The sequence below is a fragment of the Triplophysa rosa genome, linkage group LG6, assembly GCF_024868665.1.
Source record: "Triplophysa rosa linkage group LG6, Trosa_1v2, whole genome shotgun sequence".
NCBI lineage: Eukaryota > Metazoa > Chordata > Actinopteri > Cypriniformes > Nemacheilidae > Triplophysa > Triplophysa rosa.
In genome coordinates, this window is record NC_079895.1 from 15,404,820 (window position 1) to 15,431,178 (window position 26,359).

The 26,359-nt window shown below is 38.8% G+C and overlaps 1 protein-coding gene across 2 annotated transcripts in view; it reads right to left on the bottom strand.

Annotated features, from left to right (window-relative positions):
* Window positions 1–22,955, bottom strand: part of rbm44 (RNA binding motif protein 44) — a 30,418-nt gene extending 7,463 nt beyond the window's left edge. Inside the window, exons 1-9 of one of the 2 annotated variants that reach the window (XM_057336248.1) lie at window positions 22,746–22,955; window positions 8,073–8,127; window positions 7,402–7,508; window positions 7,224–7,298; window positions 7,049–7,103; window positions 6,823–6,935; window positions 5,925–6,745; window positions 5,794–5,855; window positions 9–173 (exon numbers count right to left, since the gene is read on the bottom strand). In XM_057336248.1, the coding sequence (XP_057192231.1) occupies window positions 9–173; window positions 5,794–5,855; window positions 5,925–6,745; window positions 6,823–6,935; window positions 7,049–7,103; window positions 7,224–7,298; window positions 7,402–7,508; window positions 8,073–8,127; window positions 22,746–22,878 (1,586 nt within the window). In that variant the 5' untranslated portion in view covers window positions 22,879–22,955. Of the gene's footprint in view, window positions 1–8; window positions 174–5,793; window positions 5,856–5,924; window positions 6,746–6,822; window positions 6,936–7,048; window positions 7,104–7,223; window positions 7,299–7,401; window positions 7,509–8,072; window positions 8,158–22,745 lie in introns of both variants that reach the window. The other variant, XM_057336247.1, reaches the window with a different exon arrangement.
* Window positions 22,956–26,359: the final 3,404 nt, after the last annotated feature.

A 26,359-nucleotide genomic window follows, 5' to 3' on the forward strand; every position in this document is an offset into this window, starting at 1 on the left:
TCGCTTACCCCTGAGGAGCACTTTCACCCAGTGGGGAGGTAAAATAGCGTCTCCGGCAGTGCTGTTGGCACATGATGTACTGAAGACCGAGAAGACGCAGCTCTGCCCGTCTCACCCGCTGGGCACAGTCACACCCGCCAACATTCCCGCAAAGATCACCACCAGGACTAGGCCTGTGAAGACAGAAAGACTCAATTAGATGCTTCTGAACAAACACTTTAAAATATGTAGCTTCATTAAATCTAGAACAAATCTCCCGCTGCACTACATGGTGAGAGTTTAAAACAAATGGCATCTACAATATTGTCTCTGTGTCTTATGAGCACTTTTTCACCATTGTGCCAAACCATTCTCATTGCTTAACACTGCGTACACACCGCCAGTGACCTCTGCTGGGTGTCGCTAGTCTCTTGCTACGAGGCCATTAGAAGGCATTCCTAGCTTTGGTTGCTCTAATAACATTTATAAACAAACCCTGCAGTAACTAACGGGAGACGGATGACGTGAGCTCCGCTGCTTTACTCCTATTGGTAGTCGCTCCAAAAGTCACTAGTCATTAGTATAAAGTTGAGCAATTCTCAACTTTGTCACGTCGCTAGACACGCCCACTTCCAGTCGCCAACGGTCACTGTTGCTTGTGTTGGAAGTCACCCGACTATCCATTGAAATGAATTGCATCGTGCCGTTTTGTCGCTGGCCAGCCGGTACAGAGAGAAACTGGTATCTAGGCACCTGACAAGTGACCAATCCTAAACGGTGACGTCACTACACACATTCTATCAGCACAGTTAGACAACTGTGCTGAAAATTATGGCCCGAGAACGGTTTGCAGATCATACCATGCCGAGTTACTGAGAGTTCAGACCGCCGCCGTCGAGAGCGTCAAAAATCGCTCTGGCCGCCCTGCCAACAACGCTGTAGAAAGAGTCTTGGGCGCGCTGACGCTCTTTGTAAATCGAAATCTTATCTTGTATTTAAAGGGACCGCAAGCAAACAAGCTTGTTGATCTTGTGCAGACTGACCACAAGAAATTGATCGGTGGAAAGAACTTTATTGTAGTTACACGTTTGCTAACGAAATAAACCAATTAAAAGCCATTTGTGTGGTGTGGCTTTTGTGTTCATGGTTAAGTGCTAGTCTAATTTCAACATTATAGGAGACATTTACTAGCCTTGGTCTTTAATTAACATTAATTTGTGTGCAACCTACATTACAAACTCTCCTGGTCGAAGTGTAAGGTTAGCTTTAATGCAGTTGGTCAAAGCGGTGTTATTTTGAGCAAATGAATTTCATTCCCGCTGGAAAACAAGCGTTCTGATGTTGCATATGTTGCATATAAATAGTTTATTTAATATTCTGCAGCAGTAACACTGTTTTGCATGCTCTGGAGCTAAAGTTAGCATGAAATTCCTGCTTATTTACAGAAAAATTATAACGTTAATGCACATCATCAGCAACTCAACAGGAAAACAAACAATCTCAGACACCTTGGTCCACGCATTATTTTTTTTATTTATGTCCCTGTACACAAACAGGGACACGTCGTATAGGATTGGGAAACCAGCCACAGCAATGACCAACTTCTCCTCCATTTTGCTTGGGAACTAATGTGGTCGGAAAGTTTACAGGGCTGCTTTCTCTGGAATCATCTCAAGCGATGGACTTCTACGTTCTGATTGGTTGCCGCCGAACCGCGTCATAGCTCATTACCATAAAGTTGACCTGATTTCAACTCTCCTTGACGCCCTCAACGGCCAAGACGTGCCGCGCCGCTCCTCGCTGCCGGCTTACATTGAAAATGAATGACTTCCGGCCACTTTGACGCTCTCAACGGCGGCGGTCTGAACGCACAGTTAGGCTCACATGGAAACATAACTGTAACCTACAGACTGTGGTCAGAACGGTTCGCCACGATGGTGGAAAGGCGCTTAAAGACAAACTCTCTAGTAGGGCTGGGTGATCTTCCCAAAAAAGCATATCACGATCTTCATAAAGAATCTCGACAATCTGAATTGAAATACATTCACTTTTTGCACATTGCACTGGTGCTAGAGGTTAAAAGTTTTGTAGCACAGGCCAAACAGTTTTACATGTAGCACAAGTATAAAAGGTCTGTTATCATCTTTAAAAACCACAAATGCAGATCATCACATAAATAGACTGGTTAACAACAAAGGACATTAATGTTATATACAAATGGATCAATTAGGGCCATATAAGTTTTAGTTTACCCATTTTTTATTGTTCTGTGTTGTCCATTTTTTACTATACAATAGTAATATACAGTATTTGTCCAAATAAAAATACTGTAGTAGCCTATACTATAGTATTTACTAGGCCTGTAGTAAACTGCAGTAAAATTCCTAGATATTATAGTGTTTTAGAACCATACTATAGTAAATATTAAAGTATACTACAGTTGATCAATTTACAATAGGAATACCACAATTGGCTATATCAAATACTATAGAACAATACAGTGTTTTTTCATTCAAGCGTTTAGGTTAACCTGTGTTCTATTTTGACGGGTTGCCGTGAAGACGCTCCCACAATAGACACTTTTTCAGTGAGTTTCCACGAGTTTCAGTGTGTGCGGTTCAGTGACAATAGTTTTTCTCAAACAGTGAAAACAGTTAAATACACTTGAAATAAACTCTCAGGGCAACTCTGGACCTGATGTTCATGTGTTTATGTCTTCATACAGTGAGAAACACACAAATCCATGAGCATCACGTGTGTAGCACGTTAAACTGTGCAACACATTCACTCATACACACAGAACCGGCAGAAGACAGATTTAAATAGCAGGATTCCGCGTCCGCATCACGGAAATCATAGGGCTCTATATATAGGCTATATGAACTCAATGCAGCCGGGAAACGAGTTTCAATCGCAAAACAGACTTAAACTAAGTAAATTAGCAGTGCGCCATCGCTGAACGTCACACACAAACAAGCACAAGGACAAACACACTTCACACAAACAAGCCGCTCTGTCTAATGCACTTGCAAAACTTTATCTCCCGCGTGAGACCTTGCAGCAAGGCGAGAGTGATCCAAAGCAAACAGAGCTCTCTGCTCTTGCGGTGCTTCAATGTCATATACCAATGGGTCTGTGCAGCACTGCATGATGTTGAACACACCTCTTGTTTTAGACGAGAGACAAGATCATGATCCTCACGATTCCGTTGAAAAGTGGATTGCGGACGCCTTCAAGATCGATCGCGATTTAAGATCGTCAGATCACCCACCCTTACTCTCTAGTCAGCATTAATTAAATCTCAGGAAATTTAATGTTAACTGGAAAAAATTACATTTAAATACACTGAATAAGTTTAATCTTTTAAATCGATTACTTTAAGGACTGGAGCAAATCTTTATGAAGGTGTAAATTGAAATCGCTAAATGTCAACCATGTGTTAGATCAGTGTTTCCCAACCTTTTTTCTGCCGCGGCACAGTTTTAATTTGCAAAAAATTTCACGGCACACCAGCATCACATTAACCACTAAAATATAACAAAATGGCACAAAACTGCATTGCTTTAAATTGCTTGTTAAGACAGCATATTATAATAAACGTAGTACTCACATATGATGTCAATGTGAAACTTGAGCTTGTTTTGATGAACACAAAGATGATATCCTCGCTGGAATTGATGACAACGACAAACGGAGCACTTGGTCAACTGCTCTCAATCTTTCTCTATTTTTGTTCTTTATATAAGTCAAACTGGAAAAGCTGAGCTCACATAAGTAGGTTGTGGAAAAAGATAACAACACTGAGATTGCACTGTCTGCAATGACTGGGTACTCTTTGGCAGCAGTCAACCAGAAACTGTCCAAAGGTAGGTCACTGAATGTAATTTTCAAACCACGGTCCTGTCTCATTTCAGTGAGCTGCTCTTGTTGCTGCAGCGACAGTCCATTTGCGTTATCCATTGCAGATGAGCTAAATGGGTCTCGAACCCAGTCAAAGGCTTCAGGTGATGTTAAGGGGAAATAAAAAGAGAATTTTTCTTCGAGAGTTGATAGATGCTTACAAATTACCTCACACAATGCCGCAAAGTTGTCTGAATGTCCAGTTTGGGCAAGGGGAAACATCTCAAGAGAGCCTTTTTCCACATGTTGTCGCCAGAGGGCAAACTTTGATCTGAATCCATGCAGTTTGTCTGTGCAAGTTAGTACATTTTCATTTCTCCCTTGCATTCGCGTGTTCAGTTCATTCAGGTGTGCAAAAATGTCCGCCATGTATGCCAACCGTGCACACCATTCCTCATCTGCCAACAGCAATGCATACTCCGATTTTTCCGCTGTTAAGAAGGTTTTCAGTTCTTCCCTCAGTTCGTACACACGCGACAAAAGTTTACCACAGGACAGCCATCGGACCTCCGTATGAAGCAATAAAGTCTTATGGTCTGCCCCCATCTCCTCACATAAGATAGCAAATAGTCGGCTTTTCAAAGGCCTTGTTTTTATAAAGTTGACAATACGCACTGCACCATCCAACACATTCGTCAGCTCCTTTGGTAACGTCTTGGCAACAAGTGGCTCGCGATGCAAAAAACAGTGCGTGACCGTTACGTTCGGATTTTTTTCTTTGACTCTACTGACGAATCCCTTGGTATTCCCAGTCATGGATGCTGCTCCGTCGGTACACACACTCACGCAGTTTTCCCATTTTAGTCCTCCTTGTTCAATGTAATCGGATGTCACCCGAAATATTTCCTCTCCTGTTGTTTTTGATGGCAACTCTTTGCAAAAATAAAAATTCTCTCTGATGATTTCATCATCCACAAAGCGCACGTTCGCTAATAGCTGAGCATTCCCACTTATGTCTGTTGATTCATCAATTTGGAGTGCAAATTTGACGCTAGTTTTTATTTTTTCCAGTACAACACTCTCAATGTCAGCGGACATATCGTCAATGCGTCTGGCGATTGAATTGTTTGAAACGGGCACTTTTGCAATTTCTTTGGCAGCATTTGGACCCAACATTGTTTTCACAATTGCTTTGCATGCAGGAATAATTAATGACTCCGCCACCGTATGTGGCTTTTTCGATTTTGCCACTAAACCAGCAACCAGGTAGCTAGCTTCGAGAGCTTTTTCAGACACTGTGGTACTCTTTCTCATCAAAGAAGCCTGTTTCTCCATTTGATCTCTCAAATGCACAAAATAGTTTGTCTTTTTTAATAAGTGATGGATGTTTTGTTTGTAAATGACGTTTAAGCTTGCTAGGAACCATTGCATGGTTAGATAGTTTTTCTCCACAGATTAAGGGTAGTGCTGCCGAGCGATCCCCGGTGAAAGTGAATCCATATGACAGATAACTGTCGCTGTATTGTCTAGAGCTCACCGTTTTTGCTTTCTTTCCTGTGTCTCCACTGCTAGAGGGCCCAGGTTCCGATTCAGGGTCGTTAGATTTTCTTTTCAAGAATTTATTCATGTTTTCCCGTTGGTTTTAGTAGCGTGGTCGTAATTATGTGTGGAATTCGCACATGGGAAAATCGCGGGCTACGAGGTCACGTATACGTACAGTCTCCTGGATGAGATCACGTATACGTGGTCAAATACGCGATGAGGTCACAGTTGGTTTACTTTTAATTGTAAAACATTGCTGTACATCTATATTTTATTTATTATTATTCAAAATTGGCCATTTTCCACGGCACACCGGACAACTTGTCAGGGCACACTAGTGTGCCACGGCACAGCGGTTGGGAAACACTGTGTTAGATGACGTTTTCCCTGACATGCAAACAGAAGGAAGAATTTCAAAAGTTAGGACATTACCTTGACTTTCTATCTTTCAACTGCTTCAGTTCCTTCTCCATCTCCTTTAGCTTTATGAATTCCTAAGAAACAGATTTTCATCATAAAAAGCTCATTTTAAACTCCAATCATGTGGCTTATGAATGAAATACCTCTGTAAGAATTTCCAAGTCAGCCATGTAGACCTCAGTTACGATGCTCTTGTCAGATGTGGACGTTTGCATGTGTGTATCTTTTTTACTGCTGACAGGTAGTGAGTCTGTATCAGTGACAACACTTTGGCTGGCTTTCGTCTGCAAGATCTGACAAATCTCTGTTGCACGTGTAGATGTGAAACATGTTCTGAAATCCCCACAGGCATCAACTATTTGGTTCACAAAGGTTCTTGGTGGTTCCTTATTTCGTAGGTCCTCAACATGGTCTCCTGGATCAATGGCCAGCTCAAATGATTGGCCGAGACGGGAGAAACAATCCACAGCACTGGCCATGGTGGTTTCTGAGTGTACATCTGACAGTTCTGTACTTCCTTTAGTAGCCATGATGGAATCATTGAAGCCTGACTCCATATGCTGGCTGCCATCACTCCATTCAGTGTGATTTAAGCTTGTGCTACTGAAACTGTAGTATTCTGGCATGGTTTCCTGATCCACATCACAGAAATTTGCTCCAGCTTTCGATTCCTCATCCAATCGGTCTTGGTCATTCTGGAAATGGTTAACTCTCTGAGCATGACTCTGCATACCCAACTCCATATCAAGAGAGTGGTTTGCTTGGGCTGTTAGGTCATGGTAGTGCTTGATGGCCTCCCTTTGTTCTACTTCCTCCCACAGTTCAGACAAGCCCTGGCCTTGTGCATCACATGATCCTTTACCAGAGCTGCCATACCTCTGCTGGCTGGTTTCATTTTTAGAAGTTACGACATTCAGCTCTTCCCTCACATTACTCGGTAGAAGCTCAAGGTCATTTTCGTTTTCTAAACCAGAAACTATATATCAGTGTACTAGTTGCTAGTGATGTTGAAGTTTATGGCAAAAGCAGAACACATCTCACCTGAGATGAAGTCTTCTTGCTCTGAAATTTGAACATGTACGCCACAACGATAACACTTAGTACCAAACTGAAAAGTGTTCCCACAGTTTTGACACTGGGATACACCAGATGACCTAAAACACAGCCACATTGCAAACAGACCGAGGTTATCATTAATGATATTAATGAGTACCATTTTAAAATTGTGCATTAAAAAAAGGCATGATGCTCAAAATTAAGATCCTACTTGTGGTTTAATGACATGGTTGTTGGATGGGGACTGTAGTTTCCTCTGTAATTTTCTGTATGTTATAGATACATACATATATAAATGATGGGTCTAGAATTCTGTACGAACTGGCAAAAGTAACATTCAATCACAATAAAGTCACAATCAAAATTTCACTAACTGAAAAACTCACGTTTCACTTGAACCCACTTTCTGACTACTTCGAGTTTAGGGTGTCTTCGTATAAACTGGAGAAATCCTCCCTCTTCTGTAGATGAAAAAGCACAATATACCACAAGACAAAAGCATTTTACTTCTTGACCACAAATTTATCATTGAATTTTTTTACATATATCATGTTTTGTCCTTACGTTGTACTAGTGTCCTGTCATTTACTGGTAAAGAAAGGTACCATCCGAGCAATTTTGGATCAGTAAATTCCAGAGATTTATTGTCCCGGACAAGATTGAATAATGAGCTACAGTATGACAGGGACAATTGCTTTGGTCAGAGTAACAAGGTATGGTGAGCTTATACCATTACGTAAGGATATATGATAAACAATATTAAGTAAATATATACAACATTATACATTATATTTTAGAAAAATACTAAAAAATGACAGCCTACCCCAATCTAGGAAACAAAGACTGAACTGCCCAATTTCAGTATAGACCACTTCGGAAGATGTAAACACTGGTTCAACATATGAAGCTCTTCCGGTTTCTTTTATTTTTTTTAAACTTGCATATATCATTCAATCTTATTGATATTCGTTTAACATTTTAATTCGGTTATATTACATTGGTTGTATTTTGTTAAAACGTTTGTTTAGTGTTAAAACTGAAACAGGAAGGTCTTCCGCGGACCAGCGCTGGCCAAGCATTGTTTACATTTTCTGAAGTGGTGTATACATAACAAGTGGATATCTGTCTGAGTTTTTTATTCTTACATCAATAAGTCTAAATTACACATGTTATATCAATTATTTAGCTTGTTTAGTAAGATGTAAGGCAGTCAAGTTGTATAACAATTTGTTTACCTCTTGAGCTTTAGTTTCCTTTCATCCTCTGCATATGGTGGGTCATTTCTAAAGCCTTGGGAAGTGTGCAAGAAAATCAGCGAAACTGAGTGAAAAACCACCAACACAAAAAGTTTGCATTGTAAAAAATACAACTTCAAATTGTTCACCCAACAAAGGTAACAAAGTAATTTGAACAAAGTTTTTTAGTAGAAGAGGAAGAATGTATTATTTTGAGTATGCTGAACAAAATGAGTCTAAATGTGGTACCAACAAAGATTCTTTTGTTGACTGTACTTAGATATCTAAGTGATTGTCCAAAGCGCGTCAAGAAGTTTGACCAACTTGCCAAACTGTGTAATCTCAAAAAACAATTCTAGTGTTTGAAAGTTCCCAGCATGCATTGCAGAATTTTCAATTCGCTGGTTAAAATTATTAAAATGATTGCTATTTTAGTGTTTGCTGGCTATATTTTTTGTTTTTGTTGTCATTGTAAGTTACCTTTGGTATTTAGAGTTCCTTTTTAACTATGATGTTTAATGATTGTTACCATGATTGAGGCTCATGTGCTCAGTGTTGAGCTCTGAAGTAAATGACGCAGGGAGTCCACTAAATGTTTAAAACACAAACAGCTTAAGCAGTTACATAAGCAGATTGTGTATATAACATATCTATTAAGTAGAATTGAGTATTAAGAGTGTGTAAATAATAATAAAACAATTATATATTAATTTTATATAAAACATAATCTTTTGAGTTGGGCCAACTAAGTCCATAGTTGAGTGAACTCAGAAACTTGATTGTTGCATTTTTATTTTAAATTGGTTCAACTATTTATTTCAATTGACAGTCATGTGACATTACTCAGATAATTCAGTTAGGTGAAATACTTGGCCAAAAGTTGAGTAAACTCAAAAAAGCTGTGCAGCGAGTTGCCTTGAAATTTTACGTTAAGTCAACTTTTCATTTTTTACAGTGTGTAAACTCCATCTTTACATTGCTACACATATGTGTTAAGGTGGTGGATTGGTGCTAGATGTTTAATAATCTGTAGGGCTTTTCACACTTGAAATCGTTAAACCAAGGTAAAAGTAATACTTGGGTTGTTTTAACCTGGGCTAACGTTATTATTTGCATATTTGCAATGTCAACCGTCACGACTGGTTAAATACAGCCTATGTCAGAACTTAAAGTTAGATAAATTGAGCTCTTAACTAATCTCCACATGAAACGGTTTAATCAGGGGTATTCAATTAAAGTTCCTAGAGGTCCGGTCTTTATATTTTCCTCCAAACGGCGGTCCGGACAATATGGTTTTTTTAAATAAATAAATATATAAACAATTTAGCCCAGTTGGATATATATATAAAATATATTTTTATATCCACACAGTATGTATGTAGGCTACTGTATGTACAATGGGTAAAATAAGTATTGAAAACGTCACCATTTTACTCAGTAAATATATTTCTCAAGGTGCTGTTGAAATGAAATTTTCACCAGGGGGGTATTCCAGAAAGCAGGGTTAACTTACCGTCAGCTAAACCCTGAATTCTGGGTTGATTAACCCAAATCTTGCTTACTCGGGGTTAGGGGTGTAACGATACACCCAGCTCACGATTCGGTACATATCTTGGTGCTGGGTTCACGATACGATACACGATCTCGATATTTTGAACAAAATAAAAAAATGAAACTTGAAATTCAAATAACATTTATTTTCAAAATATTAACAATTTCAGCAACTTTTTTGTTGCACATACTACTTAATAAAGAATTTTAACATTTTAAGGCTTAACTGAACCTGCTGTACTGCAGGTTTGTCACTGAGTGTCAATTTTGACAGCAAATTTTGTCATAGTCTTTTGACTAAAATGCAATTTAGTTTTAGTCATATTTTAGTCATCCCCATCATTTTAGTTTTAGTCGACAAAATCTACATTATATTTAGCCTACTAAAATCTATCTGGTTTAACTAATTTAAATGGTGTAATTAAATGTTCCATACAAAGATTTAACTGTTTTGACATAATTTACTTTACCTTAGAATTAAATTAAACCAGGTCATTACCAATATTTTTCAGAAAAGTTCAGTAACTACTGGATATGAATTGTTACAACACAGAGAATATATAACCAGTTCATTCAGTCTCATTTTGACTCAATTGACTCGTTCAGTGAAGGGTATATTCATTCAGTACATTCAACCAATGAAACGCTCACACTCAAGCGCTATTGGTTCATGTCTCTTTTAGTGTTGTCACGATACTGGAATTTCTAACTTCGATACAATACCTAAAAAAAAACGATATTCGATACCATTTTCGATACCACGGGGAAAAAACTTCCATAACAATAAGGCCCTAAATTTTTTACATATTTAAAGTTAAATTAAACAAGATTAGACAATGAGGTATATTTTTACATTATTTATTCATTGTTAATCTAATGTTCATTTTACTAATACATTTATTATTTAAAATCAAAGTTGTATTTGTCAGTGTTAATGGACCAGAGCTTACATAAATAGTTGCATTTTTTAACTAACATTTAAAAGAGATTAAAAAAAAACTTGAACAAATGTATTGCTCATTCTTTGTTCGTTAATGTTAGTTAATAGCCTACATTTATATGATTACAATTTTTTTATTTGGCTTTTATTCACATTTAATCATTGATCAACGCACATATAGACAGAAACGCAAACTATAAACGCAAGAACTGTTGCAGAGACTCCGCACTGGCCACCTTTCTAACATTAACAACGTTTAACCGGAGCAAATGAGACGAGTGGATGAAATCATTGAACAGCGCACACACATAGAGCGCTATGGTAAACACGGAAGTGCAAACGTGTATCACACGCGAGAACTGTTGCGGAGACTTTACCCACACCAGCATCATTTCAAACACAGGGTTCCCACACTTTCATCAACACCAAATTCAAGGACTTTCAAAGACTTTTTCGAGCACATTTTGGTCAAATTTAAAACTGTGTTTTTGTGCCGTCGCCGGCACTTTGGGAAAAGGATACCATTTTGTATGATTTCTCTCTTCACAAAGTGCCATTTCAGAAGTCTGTTAGCAAAGGGTACATGCAGTCACAGACATAAATAGACACCGCATTGAAGGCTTTGGCCTGTTGCTGTTATGGGTTCAACAATGCTGCCATATTTGAGAGGACAAGACATAAACAAAAGGGAGCTTCTTTGAATAAAAAGCACAATAACGTTTACATTTCACATAGTTTTTTTTAATGATATACAGTCTACGTGGAGTATAAAAATGTCTTATCTCGAGTTACTTATAATAGATAGTCAGACTTAGAAAATTGTTCGTTGTTTTGAGGAATTTAGAAAATTCACTCTGGTCAATTAGTGATTTGTCTTATTTTTCATAGTAACTGTGGAGACATTCCAATGCAAGTATGGAATACTGTACAGTACAGGCGCCCGCTTATGATAGAATAAAGGACTGAAGCGGAGACAAGTATCACACAGAAGGGGTTTCTTTTGCGATGACAACCGACCGGCTGAACATTATCCTGATTTTAACATGGCTACTTGCCTCAAGAGCAAATTATATCATGTATTATGTATTGATTTTAAATATTTTATTAAACCATTTCTAACAAATGCAAACCTACTGCAGGGAAAACATTTTTACTTTTGGTTTTTAGGCAAGAAAAAAGTTAAAAAAAGACAAACATTCAATTTGGTTTAATCATTTGTAAATATAATCTCATATATGTTATTATTATTGTACTTGTCAGAATGACTTTTGTTGTCAAAAGTACCGGTACTTCGGGTCCAAGTCGGTACCTAAAAATAAAAAAGTTGTCGGTACTTAATTTTCATAAGACCCGGTACCACCGCCGTCACGGGTCAACCGGGTACTGATGCTCTGTCTGACAGGTTGTCAGTCGGAAACTTTTTATAGACGCAATAAGACGTGATGAGCGGATAAGCTCCGATCCACAAGAGATGCGCACAGAAATACTTCAGATTAAAGTCATATCACGAAGAAAACGAACAGAGTTTTGTGGTGAAAGGAGGAAACATCCGGATTTAAGTTAAAGTTCAAGCGGTAAATTTCAAATTCTGTTCGCGTTTGCATTATGAATGTTGTATCATATGTTAAGTTAAAGGTTACTTTAAAATAAAGGTCCCTGTTTGCGTGTTAATTTGTTAGCGCCAATGCTAATCCAGTCAAGTGTCCTTATTAATCATTTAATGCTTTTTTAATTGTAATGGGGTAAAATGATGCATAAATGATGCGGGGCTCTATTGACACAGTGTCCACGTGCAGTGTGTCAACTCACTGTCAGAAAAAAGAGAGTGAGCGGGATCGCACAGCTGGTATCAATACGTGGGACATGCGTATTGGAACAGTTTCAGATTTTTCAGTATCGATACATATCAAAATATCGATATTTTTGACAACACTAGTCTCTTTGAAGCTGCGCTGTCTTAGCTTGAGACAGTAATAAATGAGAAATATCTTTCAAAAAGACATATTACATAAACTGCATTACATTTCTTCAATCATGCAAATCACATACTTGGTTCGATTTTTAGCATGTCATTCAATCTTTTAATCTACAGTACGACTCGCTTCTCTGATCGGAACAGCACTGGTTTCTTTCGGCTTTATGTTGCATATCACGTTATGCAGCAGCTCACGTTAGCGGATAAATTAACATTGGCATTTAAAAACGTTTGTGCTGCCTTTGTAATGAGTTTTGGGGTGACTCGCCTGCAGTCACGCTTCAAGTTTGCTGTAGTTTAACGGCAATTGTGAGGGAAAATAAGACGCATTGTAAATCACGTGGAGACACAGATTGTGTCTGTGCTTCCCCTTCTCCCAGAGACTTCTCTCTCTACCGCATGTGAGATAAGCACACGTGACGCGCTGGCGCAGAGTAGGTAGCGTCTTGACCGCTGAATGAATAGAATTAAACATCATATCGTAAAAAAACCCATCTCTCTTTGATGCGCATCGTGACATTTTTGCATCGCGAAATATCGTAGTACGAAGTATCGTTACACCCCTACTCAGGTTATGTCGGTTCCAGAACATATTTGAAGAGTAAGTTTAATCAACCTCCCGAAAGATACCCACAGTTAACGCGCGCTCACAGAAACAACATGAAGACATTGTCAATGGATCACAGATTTCACGAGTCACCATGGAAACGGCCGGGAAGCTTAAAGTTTTTGACTGTAAATCAGAGTTTCTTTTCCACAGAAGACTTAAATCTGCATCAGTGTATAAAGTGCGGGATTAAAAATCATAAAATTAAATTATTTAAGTTATGCGTTTATAAAACTAGAATCGTATAAATTACAGTATAAAAAACAGTATAAATTAATTATTTTATTAAATATATAAATATTTTAAATGTATGCACTATTTTTATACTATAATATTTAAAATATACTCATCATGGCTATCTTTGTTACATAAAGTGTAGATTTGTTGAGATGTTTGTAACTGTTATTTTAACTTGTCTACCATGGTACCATGGTAAAATTGTGTTGTATATATGTATTTGATCACATTGCTAATTTTGAAGGCAGTATTAAACCTCTTTTTTGTTCCTTCTCTGTATGTTCCTTAAAAAATCTAACTTTATTTAGTTTTCTGAAAACTGACTTTGCATTGTATCAGCTTTATTTGCAACAGTTGCTGATGTAGTCATATTAATGGAGACTTTTTTAATTCTAGAAACAACTACATTGGTCATAATTTTGGAAAAATTTGTGTAATGCTTTTCAGTACACTACACTATGAATGATAATTAATTTACAGCAAATGATGAAGGTCTGCTGTGACAGAGGTAGAGGTTTAAAATGTTAGGCCCAGTCACATATCCAATATGTCATAGCCTATATATATCCCTTTCAAATACACATACATTTTGTTTTTTGTTTGTTTCTTTTGACTTTGTTTGCTAAAAGGCCATGGCTTTCCAAATGTTAAAAGAGGTGGAAACGGCCTATCCTGAAAGGCTCATTGTAATTTGGAGAAAGGCTTACACTATTTTATTTAAAGATTTCATTTTAAAAGGTTAAATAATAAAGTTAACAATAAAATTAGTTGTGAATGCTGAATTGCGATGGGTGAGATTGGAAATGTAATTGTAATATTAAAGCTGCGAGCAGAGATGATCGGGCCCTCGCGGAAAGTGCCACCGCAACCCGATTGCATAAGGAAAACAGTGAATGGCAGGCGATAAAATTAATGCAGGCGAATTATAGTAGGATTTGTTATTTATTTAAATGTGCCACATCCCCTTTTGCCAGCTGGTGGTGCTATTGCTATAAGTGAACACTGACATGGACATGTGTAATCGTAGGCGATAAAATTAATGCAGGCGAATTATAGTAGGATTTGTTATTTATTTAAATGAGTCACATTCCCTTTTGCCAGCTGGTGGCGCTATTGCTATAATTGAACACTGTCATGGATATGTGTTCAGGCCAAGACTATTATCAAACATGTGAAGTGTGAGGCCGGTCAGACATTGTGTGCCTGAGTTACTCTGGCTTCCTGTTTCATGGTAACATCAAACTTTGTCAGGCCTCCAGGAACACGCCCCTCAATGAAAAGTTAGGTTCTTGCAATGTATCTTCACAAATGTCTGAAGATCATACTGGCTGTACTCTTCAAATATGATGCTGATCTGTTCAAATCTCTATGAGGAGTTAATCACAGTTTAAACATGTCACTTCCTGTTTCCTGCAGGTGGCGCTATAACTGTACCTTAATATTACCATGTAGATGTCTTCAGGCCAGAACTTTTATCAAATGTGTGAAGTCTGGGTTCTGTTAGACATTGTAGGCCTGAGTTACAACAACTTCCTGTTCATGGCGAAACGCCAAACTTTGGCAGGCCGCCAGAGTCACGTTCCCCCACGAAAAGTCAGGATCTCTGCAATTTAGCTTCGCAAAGGCCTTAAAATGAGAATGACATGAAGATGATGTTGATCGGATTAAAACTCTAGGAGGAGTTCGTTAAAGTACGATGACTGGAAATTGAAACAAATTACAAAATTGCACAGGAAATCAAAAATCAGGGACTTCCTGTTGGGTTTAGAGATATGCTCCAAGAGACTTTTCTTAATGATTCGGGGTGTTCTATGAGCCCACCAAATTTGGTGCATGTACGTTTTGCGTAGTGGCCTGGGCAGTTCTAGGTGGCGCTAGTGAGCCATTTTGCCACGCCTAATTTTGAAACCCCTATCAGACGTAAATTTTCGCCAGGTCTGATGCGTGTGCAAGTTATTGTGAGTTTTTGAGCATGTTTAGGCCTTCAAATTAGTGCTCAAAGAGGGAGAAGAACACAGAAACAATAGGGCTCTGCACTGCGGTGCAAGCCGGTGGCTTGCTCCTCCGGGCTCGGGCCCTAATTAATGTAAAATTATAATATATTATACGTAATCTGTGCTTTCACGCCCACTTGACGCTCATCAAAAATGCACACATGCGCAGACAACCCCTAAAGCTTAGTAACATTTCCTTAAAATGAACTAACCCTGGAACATAACCTGCTCCGGAGCAGGTTAACTTCAGAGAGTAAGTTGCTATGGTTCAGCCCCAACTGATGGTAGGGCTGTGCAATTAATCGAAAATTAATTGTAATAGACAATTTTGGCGTTCAACAATTACAAAAACAAAATAATTGAGGTAAAACGATTATTGTGCCACATTCCATTTTGCAAGGATCCTCTCTTTTCTTGTGGTATAAATCCACAGCGCACCCCTTTCCTTACAGTGGTTCAGCTGTGCCATTTCTTTACATTTATTTTTCAGTTGAATTCACAGTTTAAAAGCAAAGTTATTTCTTTTCTATGTTGTTATAAAAGTTAATGAGTAAATCGTGTTAAATAATCGGGATCTCAATATTGGCCAAAATAATCGTGATTATGTTTTTTGTCTTAATCGAGCAGCCCTAACTGATGGCATATAAAAGGGTGTCTCATTACCAAGGTGTCAACCTTATGGTTGCGAAACATACTGATGGCATTGGTTATAGAAGGATTTCTAAACTTCTGAATGTTCCAGTGAGCACTGTTGGGGCCATAATCCGGAAGTGGAAAGAACATCATTTCACCATAAACCAACCACGACCAGGTGCTCCTCGCAAGATTTGTGAGTAAAAAGAATAATCAAAAGAGTGGTCCAAGGACCGCTTGTGGAGAACTTCAGAAAGACCTGGAATTAACAGGTACAATTGTTAAAAAAAAAACAATAAGTAACGTACTCAACTGCAGTGGCCTGTATGCACGCTCACCACGCAAGACTCCATTGCTGAAGAAAAACATGTTAAAGCAGGGGTCTTCAACATTTTTTGAGGCAAGGACCCCTTAGATGAGAGATGCATGGAGCAGGGACCCCCTTATACTAAATGTGTAAACGGAGCTATATAAATAGAAACAACCCTATTGTCACAGCAATATTATGTTAAGACATTACATTAGCACTATTATGTTATTGTTGCACATAGGCTAAATACTTTTCTGTGTATTATTTTTGTGTTTAATATAGATTGCTTGATTATTTTAAGGGATTTGCAGCATCAAACATTTTCATTTTACTGTGAGATGGACAATTAAACATTTATTTTAACCTTAGTTTTTATTAAGGCTTCAATGAGATGACTGACCCTGGTTAATGGCACAAAGACTATTCTAGTGGAGGTAGAGGTTGTCTCTGGATGAGAAGGAAATCAGTGCAGATTTTATGCATTCTGTTGTAAAATCAGTCCGTTTTATTAAGTGTCATTATGTTTTTTCTTCCGCTTCTCTGTGTGTTGCAGAACACACCGCTATTTTATAATTCTGAGCTCCATTGTCTTTCTCGTGGATCAGCATTGTCGTGGCTGTTACACGAAAATTAACAAGTTTTTTTTCTGCAGAGCATCATATCAGTTTAAGGAGAGCAACATGATGCAACGAGTCCGCGTTATTTTCGGGGCAACTTGTTTGACGTGCACCATCAGTACACGGTACACGTTTCATTGATTTTAAACACGTACTGTTCTGCCAGAGTTTACAATGCAGAAGCGGTGTGGTGTCATTTGGCTGTCAAATTAGCTCTTTACAGCTTTAACAAATTTGAACAGAACTTCAGAAACATATGAGAATGCACTTTATTTGCACGCAACTCCTTTCATGCGTACTTTTATCGGAAGGGAGACAGAGAATGCCCTGAATCTATCCCTACCGGTTTTTATGATGCAGATGTAACGTTTCTTCCATTGCTCGCTTCCGCTGCCTGAATGGATGTTTTTGTCTACACGCACGCAAGTTAAAATTGCAACCCGCGGCAGCTTCAATGAGGCCGCGCACGTGCGCAGCTTAAAGAACTCTTCAAATGAGCACTTTCAACAAGTTGGTATGATTTATTAGGGTCTTCATGAAATGTCTGGAACATATTTTGCTTAAAGGGGACATTCCATGAAAATCTTGACTTTTTCAATGTTTAAGTGCTATAATCGTGTGTCTGGTGCATCTACCAACTCAGAAAACGTGAAAAATGACAATCCAGTAACTTTTGTTTACGTGAGCCTATCTCTGCAAGCCTGTGAGAAAACGAGCCGTTCAGATTACCGCCCCCTTTTCTGAACGTGTCCACCCATGGCGCTGCCGCCATTTTTGTTTTCGCAAGCGACATATGTGAATTAGTTCCGACACCATGGCAAAAGTAAGCAAAGCATGCCAAGCAGCACAGAACACTTTTCCCAGCCTGACAGGAGAGCAATGTATTTATTTTGTTTTCAGTGGAAATCCACCAGACTGAACGAGGCAAAGCTGCAAATAAAGACATTGTAAGTACCGTTATTTTTTAAGTAAGACCTCGGGGACCTGTGGAAACTTAAAAGTAGATAAAACGCAAAGAAAGCAATGTGTATGGCTTGTAAACATGCAACGGGATTGTCCTGTGTAACATTACTTTCACTTAGAGAAAACGCGATGAGTTTGTCTTGAATTATCTTCACTTATAGAAAGCAGTGTGTATGGTCTGTAAACACGCGACCGGTTTGTCATGTGTAATTTCTCATGTAGAAAACATAACGCCTTTGTTAGGAGTCTGTTCGCTTTTAGAAAACAATGTGTTTGGTGTTTAAAGACAGAAACAGCGTTTCTCATTCGCTTTATGTGACCCTTCTTTTGTCGATGGAAGCACAGGCTCTAAGCCCTGGATGAGTTTTCTGTGAAAAGGGGGCGGAGACTAGCAGCTCATTTGCACTTAAAGAGACGCACATCAAAACAGTGCGTTTCTCCTCACATGCAAAACTGGGCAATTAGGGCATGGTATAATAAAAGATCTGTGGTGTATTTTGAGGTGAAACTTCACAGACACATTCTGTGGACCCCTAAGATTTATATTACATTTGTGTAAAAGTAGCAAGAAACCTCTCCTTTAAAATCACTCAATGGCTGTGTAAACAAAACCCTGTTTGCCTCGTCAAAAACAGCTATGCTCACAGCAACCCATTTTGGTGCATGTCTCTTTAAATGATAATGAGTTACAGCGCACCCCACCCCCCTTTCGTCTGGCGTGTCAACACAACACAACACAACACACGTGTAGTACTGTAGTCCAGCTAAATTATGTTTCCTGAACTCCTCTGTGATTAGTTTCGTTTTAAACATCTCAAATCATTCGTCCGGGGACTAAAAAATCCATCACAGCAATCGAGGAAATCCACGGAATTCGCACCTGCAGATCTCAGCGGAATTACGTGGATTTTAGCGCTTGTCATTGACAAGTTATAACGTTACACAACACAACATGAGAGCATAACTAGTATGCTGTGACAGATTTCTCAGCCTAAGGACGAATGATTTTAGAGGTTTAAAACTAAACTAACCACAGTGTTCGCCCCTGTTCATTTGCAAAACAAACAGCTTGCCGCATCTGAACATATTAACGCACATAATGTATTAACATACATACAGCTAAACTCCAAGTGCCCATTTGCCAAATAACATAAATATAGAGTAAGTTTAACACTGGCTTTGAATGTTCTATTAAAGTTCAGTTTATGCTCGTGCGTAGGTCCTACGCCGTAGCCTACGCAGAGCCGCGTACCCTACGCCGTAGCCTGACGTGCAACTCTCCAAAAATGTAACAAGACATCAACTCAACGTGGACCCTACGTGGACCGCAAAGCGCTGGGATTCGTCTGTTTGAACCCCTCCCTCAGGTCAAAAAAATCTGATAGTCATGTTTACTCAAATGCATTTCCGAATGAATTATCTTAGTAAATTATTTGTGCTTCTGTATTAAACATCTCAAATCTGCAACAAAAGTGACTGTTTACTTGCCGCTATCACTGTTAATGCTTCTCAAACGAGCTGCTTCTTCTTCGGCTCTTGCCTTGGTTACACAAGCAACACGCGCGTGGACACTGACGCCTAGTGGTCATTGCCTGTCGACGTTTTCTGGGTTGCTAGATGCACCGGGGACCGATTATAGCACTTAAACACAGAAAATATGACTTTCAAACAATGGGTCCTTTAAAGAGAACATTGGTTGTAATATTTCTGTACCCATGCTTTACATTTTTAACAATAAGCTGCCTGTGAGTAAACAGTAATTAGCGGACCCCTTGAAGTTCCACCGCGGACCCCCTATGGGCCACGGACCCCCAGATGAAGACCCCCGTGTTAAAGCTTGTTTAAAGTTTGCTGCACAACATTTAGACAAGCCTGTGAGATACTGGGAGAATAGTCTGGTCAGATGAGACCAAAATTGAACTCTTTGGATGCCATAATACACTCCATGTTTGGAGGTCAAATGGCACTACACATCGCCCCAAAAACACCATACCAACAGTGAAGTTTGGAGGTGGGAACATCATGGTGTGGGGCTGTTTTTCAGCATACGGCACTGGCAAACTTTATATAATTGAAGGAAGGATGAATGGACAAATGTACTGAGACATTCTTGATAAAAATCTGCTACCATCTACTAGAATGACGAAGATGAAACGAGGGTGAACATTTCAGCAAGACAGTGATCCCAAACACACAGCCAAGGAAACTCTCAATTGGTTTCAGAGAAATAGAATAAAGCTGCTAGAATGGCCCAGCCAATCACCAGAATTGAATCCAATAGAAAATCTATGGAAAGAACTAATGATCAGAGAGTTCATAGAAGAGACCCACAGAACCTTCAAGATTTGAAGACTGTTTGTGTGGAAGAATGGGCCAAAATCACACCTGAACAATGCATGCGACTAATTTCTCCATACAGGAGGCGTCTTGAAGCTGTCATTACCAAACAAAGGCTTTTGTACAAAGTATTGAATAAATTTCAGTAAGCGTGTTCAATACTTTTCCCCTGTGTCATTCTATCTATTGTATTACATAGAACTTATTTTGTGAATTTATTTGTTTTGTTTGTATGTATGGATTATTTGGGATGTTAAAGACATCTGGTGAAAATGTCATGAGAAATATATTTGAGAAAAATGGTGACGTGTTCAATATTTATTTTACCCGCTGTATGTATGTATTGTAGGCTCTGTGGCTTCATAGGGGAATGCCCTCTTAATAGAAGTCTGATTTGTAATAAAAAAAAACTACTGACAACATACAAACAGCAAATGTAATGAATGAAAATGCTCATCATGCACAGAAACAAATGTACTTACTAAATTAGCCTTTCCATGCCATTCATACCAGAACTACTTCTGTAGTTAAACAATTACCCAATTAGAACGTTGATCCTTATAAAATGTTACCCTACTTTTGAAAACCGGCAAAGTCTTTTTATTGTTTTCTACATAAAATCATCCTACAGAATATTCTGTGAAAACATAATATCTTCAATATTGACTGAATAATGCCATTTTAAAGATTGAAATCTTAGTTAAATTAATCGTTGACGCTGGTTATCTAATAATTACTTTAGCCTGGGTTTTCACAGGGTCACAAATGTTTACATGCTGATCAATAATGCTAATGATAAATGTACAGGGCTCGACATTAACGCTTGTCCGGGACAAGTAAAAGTTTTGTATGCGCAAGTGAGATAGAATTTTACTTGACCGACAAGTAACTTGAAGAAACAAGTACCGGACAAGTAACTTGAAGAAAATAACAGTGCGACATATATGTAGAATAATAAGAATATGTGCATTAGACAGAGCTGCGTGTTTGTCGTGGTTGTGCTTGTTTGTGTGACAATAATCAATGGCGCACCGCACTGAGTCCACGCGGACGCGGAATCCTGTTATTTAACGTTAAATGTCATCTGGCTGGGTGTCTAAGTGAATTATGTGCACAGTTTAACATACAACACGAGTGATGGTCGAGGATTTATCTGTGCTGCACCGTATGAGGATATGAACACATAAACTTCATCTCCAGAGTTGCTCTGAGAGTTTATTTTACGAGCGTTTTACTGTTTGAGTGAAGCTATCTGCAAACAAGCGTCTTCCCAAAGACCCGTCAAAATAAAAGTCCCGTTAAATTGAACACACAAAAAATACTGTAGTGTACTATTGAAAACTGAAGTGCCCTTGTAGAAAATTGATAAACACTGTATACTATAGTAAAGTTCAAAAACAATATAGTAGGAATTTTACTGCAGTCCTACAGTCATTTATGTGGACAAATATACCACTATTGTATAGTAAAAAAGGAAAAACACAGAACTTAGAAAATATTAAAACAAATTTAGGTATTCTAAAAATGATAGGGCCCTAATTTATCCATCTGTATGTAACATTAATGTCTTTTGTCAGTTATCTGCCTATTCATAATGAACTACACTTGCACATTTCTGCCTGTGCTACCAAACTTTAAACCTCTCTAGCACCAGTGCTATGTGCAAAAAAAGTTAATTTACAGCCTTAACACTAATAATAATTACTGCTTGCCATTGTTTTATAGCAGTCACGGAGAGTAGGCCTATAACCAAATTCAGGCGGCCAAAGCGGACACTAGTTAAAATGTTTAGAAGCAAACGTGACCAATCTAAATCCGAAACAATTATATTGATTATATTATATTATAATTCAAATGAAATATCATTTTTTTTATCTTTGGACAAGTAATGTTTGTACTCGGACAAGTGAATGTCAAATTTACTTGTCCGAAGGACAACCACATGACAATGCTTAATGTCAAGCCCTGATGTAGATAAAAACGTTATTGTCATAAAGCATCACAAAACTGATTGAAAGGTTGGAGACATATAGCAAACAGTAAACAGGCTGAAAGATACAAATACTTTACTATTGCTGCATTTTGTTTACGGTTTTGTGTCAATTTACCTGCTCTGCGTGTCTGAAATTCTGTTGTTAAAATAAGATGTCTGCTGCTCTCTTTGGCGGGAGAAGCTGCGCGCGGAGCGGAAAGGGGTTAAAATGAAGCGCACTTGGCTAACGTTAAATAAAAATATTAGAGGATCTAAATAAATCAAAAGATCAATTACATATTTGTTCGAAAGAGCGCGTGATGTGATTCTCTGTTGTGTAGACGGCTCAATTTAAACAACTTAAATAGTCAAATGTTTTAAATTTGTTTTTAGACTATGTCTCGTCCGGATGGAACGAAGCAAATTTCAGGATCCGGCCCGCCAAATGAGGATGACTGGTTTAATGTTTTTGGATAATTACCTGTAGTGAGGCTCTGACTGACCACATTGTTTGTTTGGCTTGGTTTGTCAACTTACCAACGGTTTCGTTCACCGCGCGATACATACGCTGGTCGAAGGGATTCATCGGAGTCACCGCTCTGCCAGAACGGTTGTCGTATATGTTTGAATATGGTTCAAAAACATATGGTACCACGACAGGCAACCACATGTTTTAAAAACTCACACGATAACACTTGAAAAACCGTAGATAACAGCTGTAATATCGGTATCAGAAGGAGAACAGCTCTGGACGCATCAGCACCTCATTCCTAGCATACACAGCTGATTAGGCGTGGCGCCAGGTAATGATGCTGCTGTTCAATTGACCCTTCGCTAAGCCACGCCCGAAAACCGCCACAGGCCAATCGTGGTTTAGCAACCATAACTAGGCGCGGGGAGGTCTGTCAAGCTTTCGAGGGAGTATGGGGTGTGGTTTATGGGGTGTGGTATATGCATATGCATTGCAAACTAAGCAATCAGTCGTGTCGATGGTCGCGTACTTTGCCGTGACCAATGACGTGTGATAAGAAGCGTGAAACTTTCGTCGCCCCACCTATCGCGTGAGAAACTACGTGAAAGTTACGCGACGTCTGCGCTGTGTGGTCTGAAGTAACTTTCTGCTTGTTACCACAAAAAAATAACCAATATGTTTGCTTATATAGTAGAACTCTAATACTGGAATGCAGAAAGTCAGTTGTATTACTTAACGTAGCTGGTTAGGAAAAGGTAAATTAAATCACACAGTAAGCAGATTTTGTCTACAGCAATTGTAAAGACGCAGATAAATGAACTTAGTACAAATAGCCCGCCTTGTTGGCAAAAGAGAAAGTGTCAAAACGACACAGTTTTAAGTAGAGATTCAAGTGGCGTAAGGTGAAAAGTCTCTATGCTTGGCATGGGAGAGCGGGGTTCAATTCCACCTCTTGCTGAAAATGCTCTATAACCTTTTTCTATTACTTTACAGATCACAAAGGCATTTGTTTCCAATAGAATTGATTTAAGACATAAAATTCACTTTTATTCATAAAGTTTAGGTTAGGGGTAGGTGTAGGGCTTTAATATCTCAATAAGTTGCCATCATTATAATCATTTTTATAAATATAATGATTTACACTCTGTTATTATTGCATAATGTTTTATGCACAACAATACCGAGGTGCAAATAGTAACATTATACTTTAATGCTAGACACTGGGCTGTGTCAGAGAAGACAATGTTGTCTGTGGCATTGCGTATTCATGCCGAATTTGTCACAAAGCAGTGTTAGCTGGGTTAAAACATTGTGATATTACTGTTGCTTGTATGATTTTGCTTTAAACGTGTTTGTCACTGTGTCTGATAGTACAACATCAGGACCGATGTATTAACCCTTTCCATGAAATAACAGAGCTGTTAGGCTGATGAAATAACCAGAAGAAATGTAACCTCAAATTAAGAACGTGACATAAAGCACCTGGTGTTGAGCAGTGTCAGACAGAAGAGTGAAGAGAATGAAGTCCTGTCCAAAGATTGCTTTGTTTTTATGAATAACTGAAAAAGGTCAATTTTAGTTTAAAATCTGCAGTGATGTGATGTGTGAACAGTATACACTCTTACAGATGCTCTTCACGTGTGAAGTCAGATGATGTAAACAGCTCAACAATGCAAAATGTCCTGTGTAAAGACAGTGTATGGCCTCAGTTATGAGTTGTCCAACAAGTACAAACCCCAGTTCCAATGAAGTTGGGACATTGTGTAAAACGTAAATAAAAACAGAATACAATGACTTGCAAATCCTTTTTGACCTATATTTAATAGAATACGCCACAAAGACAAGATATTTAATGTTCAAACTGATAAACGTCATTGTTTTTTGCAAATAATCACTCATTTTGAATTTGATGCCGGCAACACGTTCCAAAAGACCTTTCCTTTTGACAACACTTAATAAGCATTTGGGAACTGAGGACACTAATTGTTGAAGCTTTGTGGGTGGAATTCTTTCCCATTCTTGCTTGATGTACGTCTTCAGTTGCTCAAAGGTCTGGGGTCTGCATGTCATATTTTGCGCTACATATGATCCCAGGCTATATATGTTTCTTGTTCTGCTACGGTAGGCCTTTAAAACAGGGGTTCACATCAGGGTTTCTTTTGTATGAGAAAACCATTTCAAATCTTTAAGTCCCTATTAATGAACTGGTCTGAATCAAATGATTTGAGGAGACATGAAGCAGAAACAGTACAGATGGGAGGGAGGGAGTGTTAAGAAACCCATAGAACAGTACATTTAACATGTAAGTTAAAATCAGGCTATGACCAGTTTAAACGTAATAAATAATAAAAACAACCTTTTTTTATTTGTACCTTTCTTCAGTTTTTAAATTACCTAGGCAGCAATTAGGCTATCACCTTTAACACACACATAAAAGATCAGCAACTAACACCTGGAACAATTAAATACACATATATACACAACTATATAAACATTTATTTCTTCATTTACTACTAATAGTGTCTACACTGTTTTACAATCCACAAAATATGAAAACTGAACTTTCCGCACGTACGTTTATCCAGACGTTTGTCCACGCGTACGTTTGTCCAGACGCCAAGTAAAAAAAATCCTTTCAAAGTATGTGGCACGTCCGACCGTATGGAACGCCATACACCCGCGACGTCTCGTGCACTTCGAGCGCAGCTCCGACACGTGACCGTGACGTCTGACGTCTCATATCTTACGTCTGACGCCTGAATTCAATGGGATTTTAGCCAGACGGCAGGTGTTGCGCCGAAAACACACTCCCTGCCAGATTATGCACCCCCCCTCCCCACAATGGTTAGGGTGAGGATTAGGTGTTAGGGGAGGGGTTAGGATTGGGTGTGGGGAGGGGATAGAATTAGCCAATCGGACAGCGTGTTATTGAAGGGGGTGCATAATCTGACGGGGAGTGTGTTTTCGGCACAACACAGGCGAGTGTATACACGTTTGTTCTCCTGTCAGTTTGCTTAGTTTGCAATGCATATGCATAAACCACACCCCATATAAACCACACACCCCATTTTATGGAGGGAAACATGCTGAAGCGTTGTGCGTATGGATTGTGTAAATCTGATAGCCAGTATCCTAAAAGTTTGGACGTGGTGGTGGAATTTTTTACCCTTCCCGAAACCTAAAAGCCAAGGGGAGAAATGCCGGACGTGGATCAAGCAGTGTGGAAGGCCTCATTCACAACTAAATGTGGGACATTCTAAAACGCTTAACGTGAAAAACGCTTAACGTACCTAAACAGCGACCAAGGAAAACCAAATTTCTGTCAAACCTTCCTTGTATTAAACACTTGCTGCTATCAATAGAACGAGCTCTTGTTCCGCGGATAAAGTGAATACCACGTAAAGCATTTTCTCCCCCATAGAAGTCCATTATAAGGAAACAGATTAACGTGGCGTAACGTACCTAAACAACGCACTGTATCATCTCATTTATATTTCTGTCCCTGTTTATCAGAGCTTTTAGAAACATTTGTGCTGTTTTGTTCTAGTTTGCTCCACAGGCTATTCAGCTAGATGTAACAACACTGAAGCCAGGAGTTGGCAACTTTATTGCCTTTCAGCCTCATTTCTTAATATTGGTTTCAGTGCTACTGCACTTTTTAACACAATGCACGGTGGCT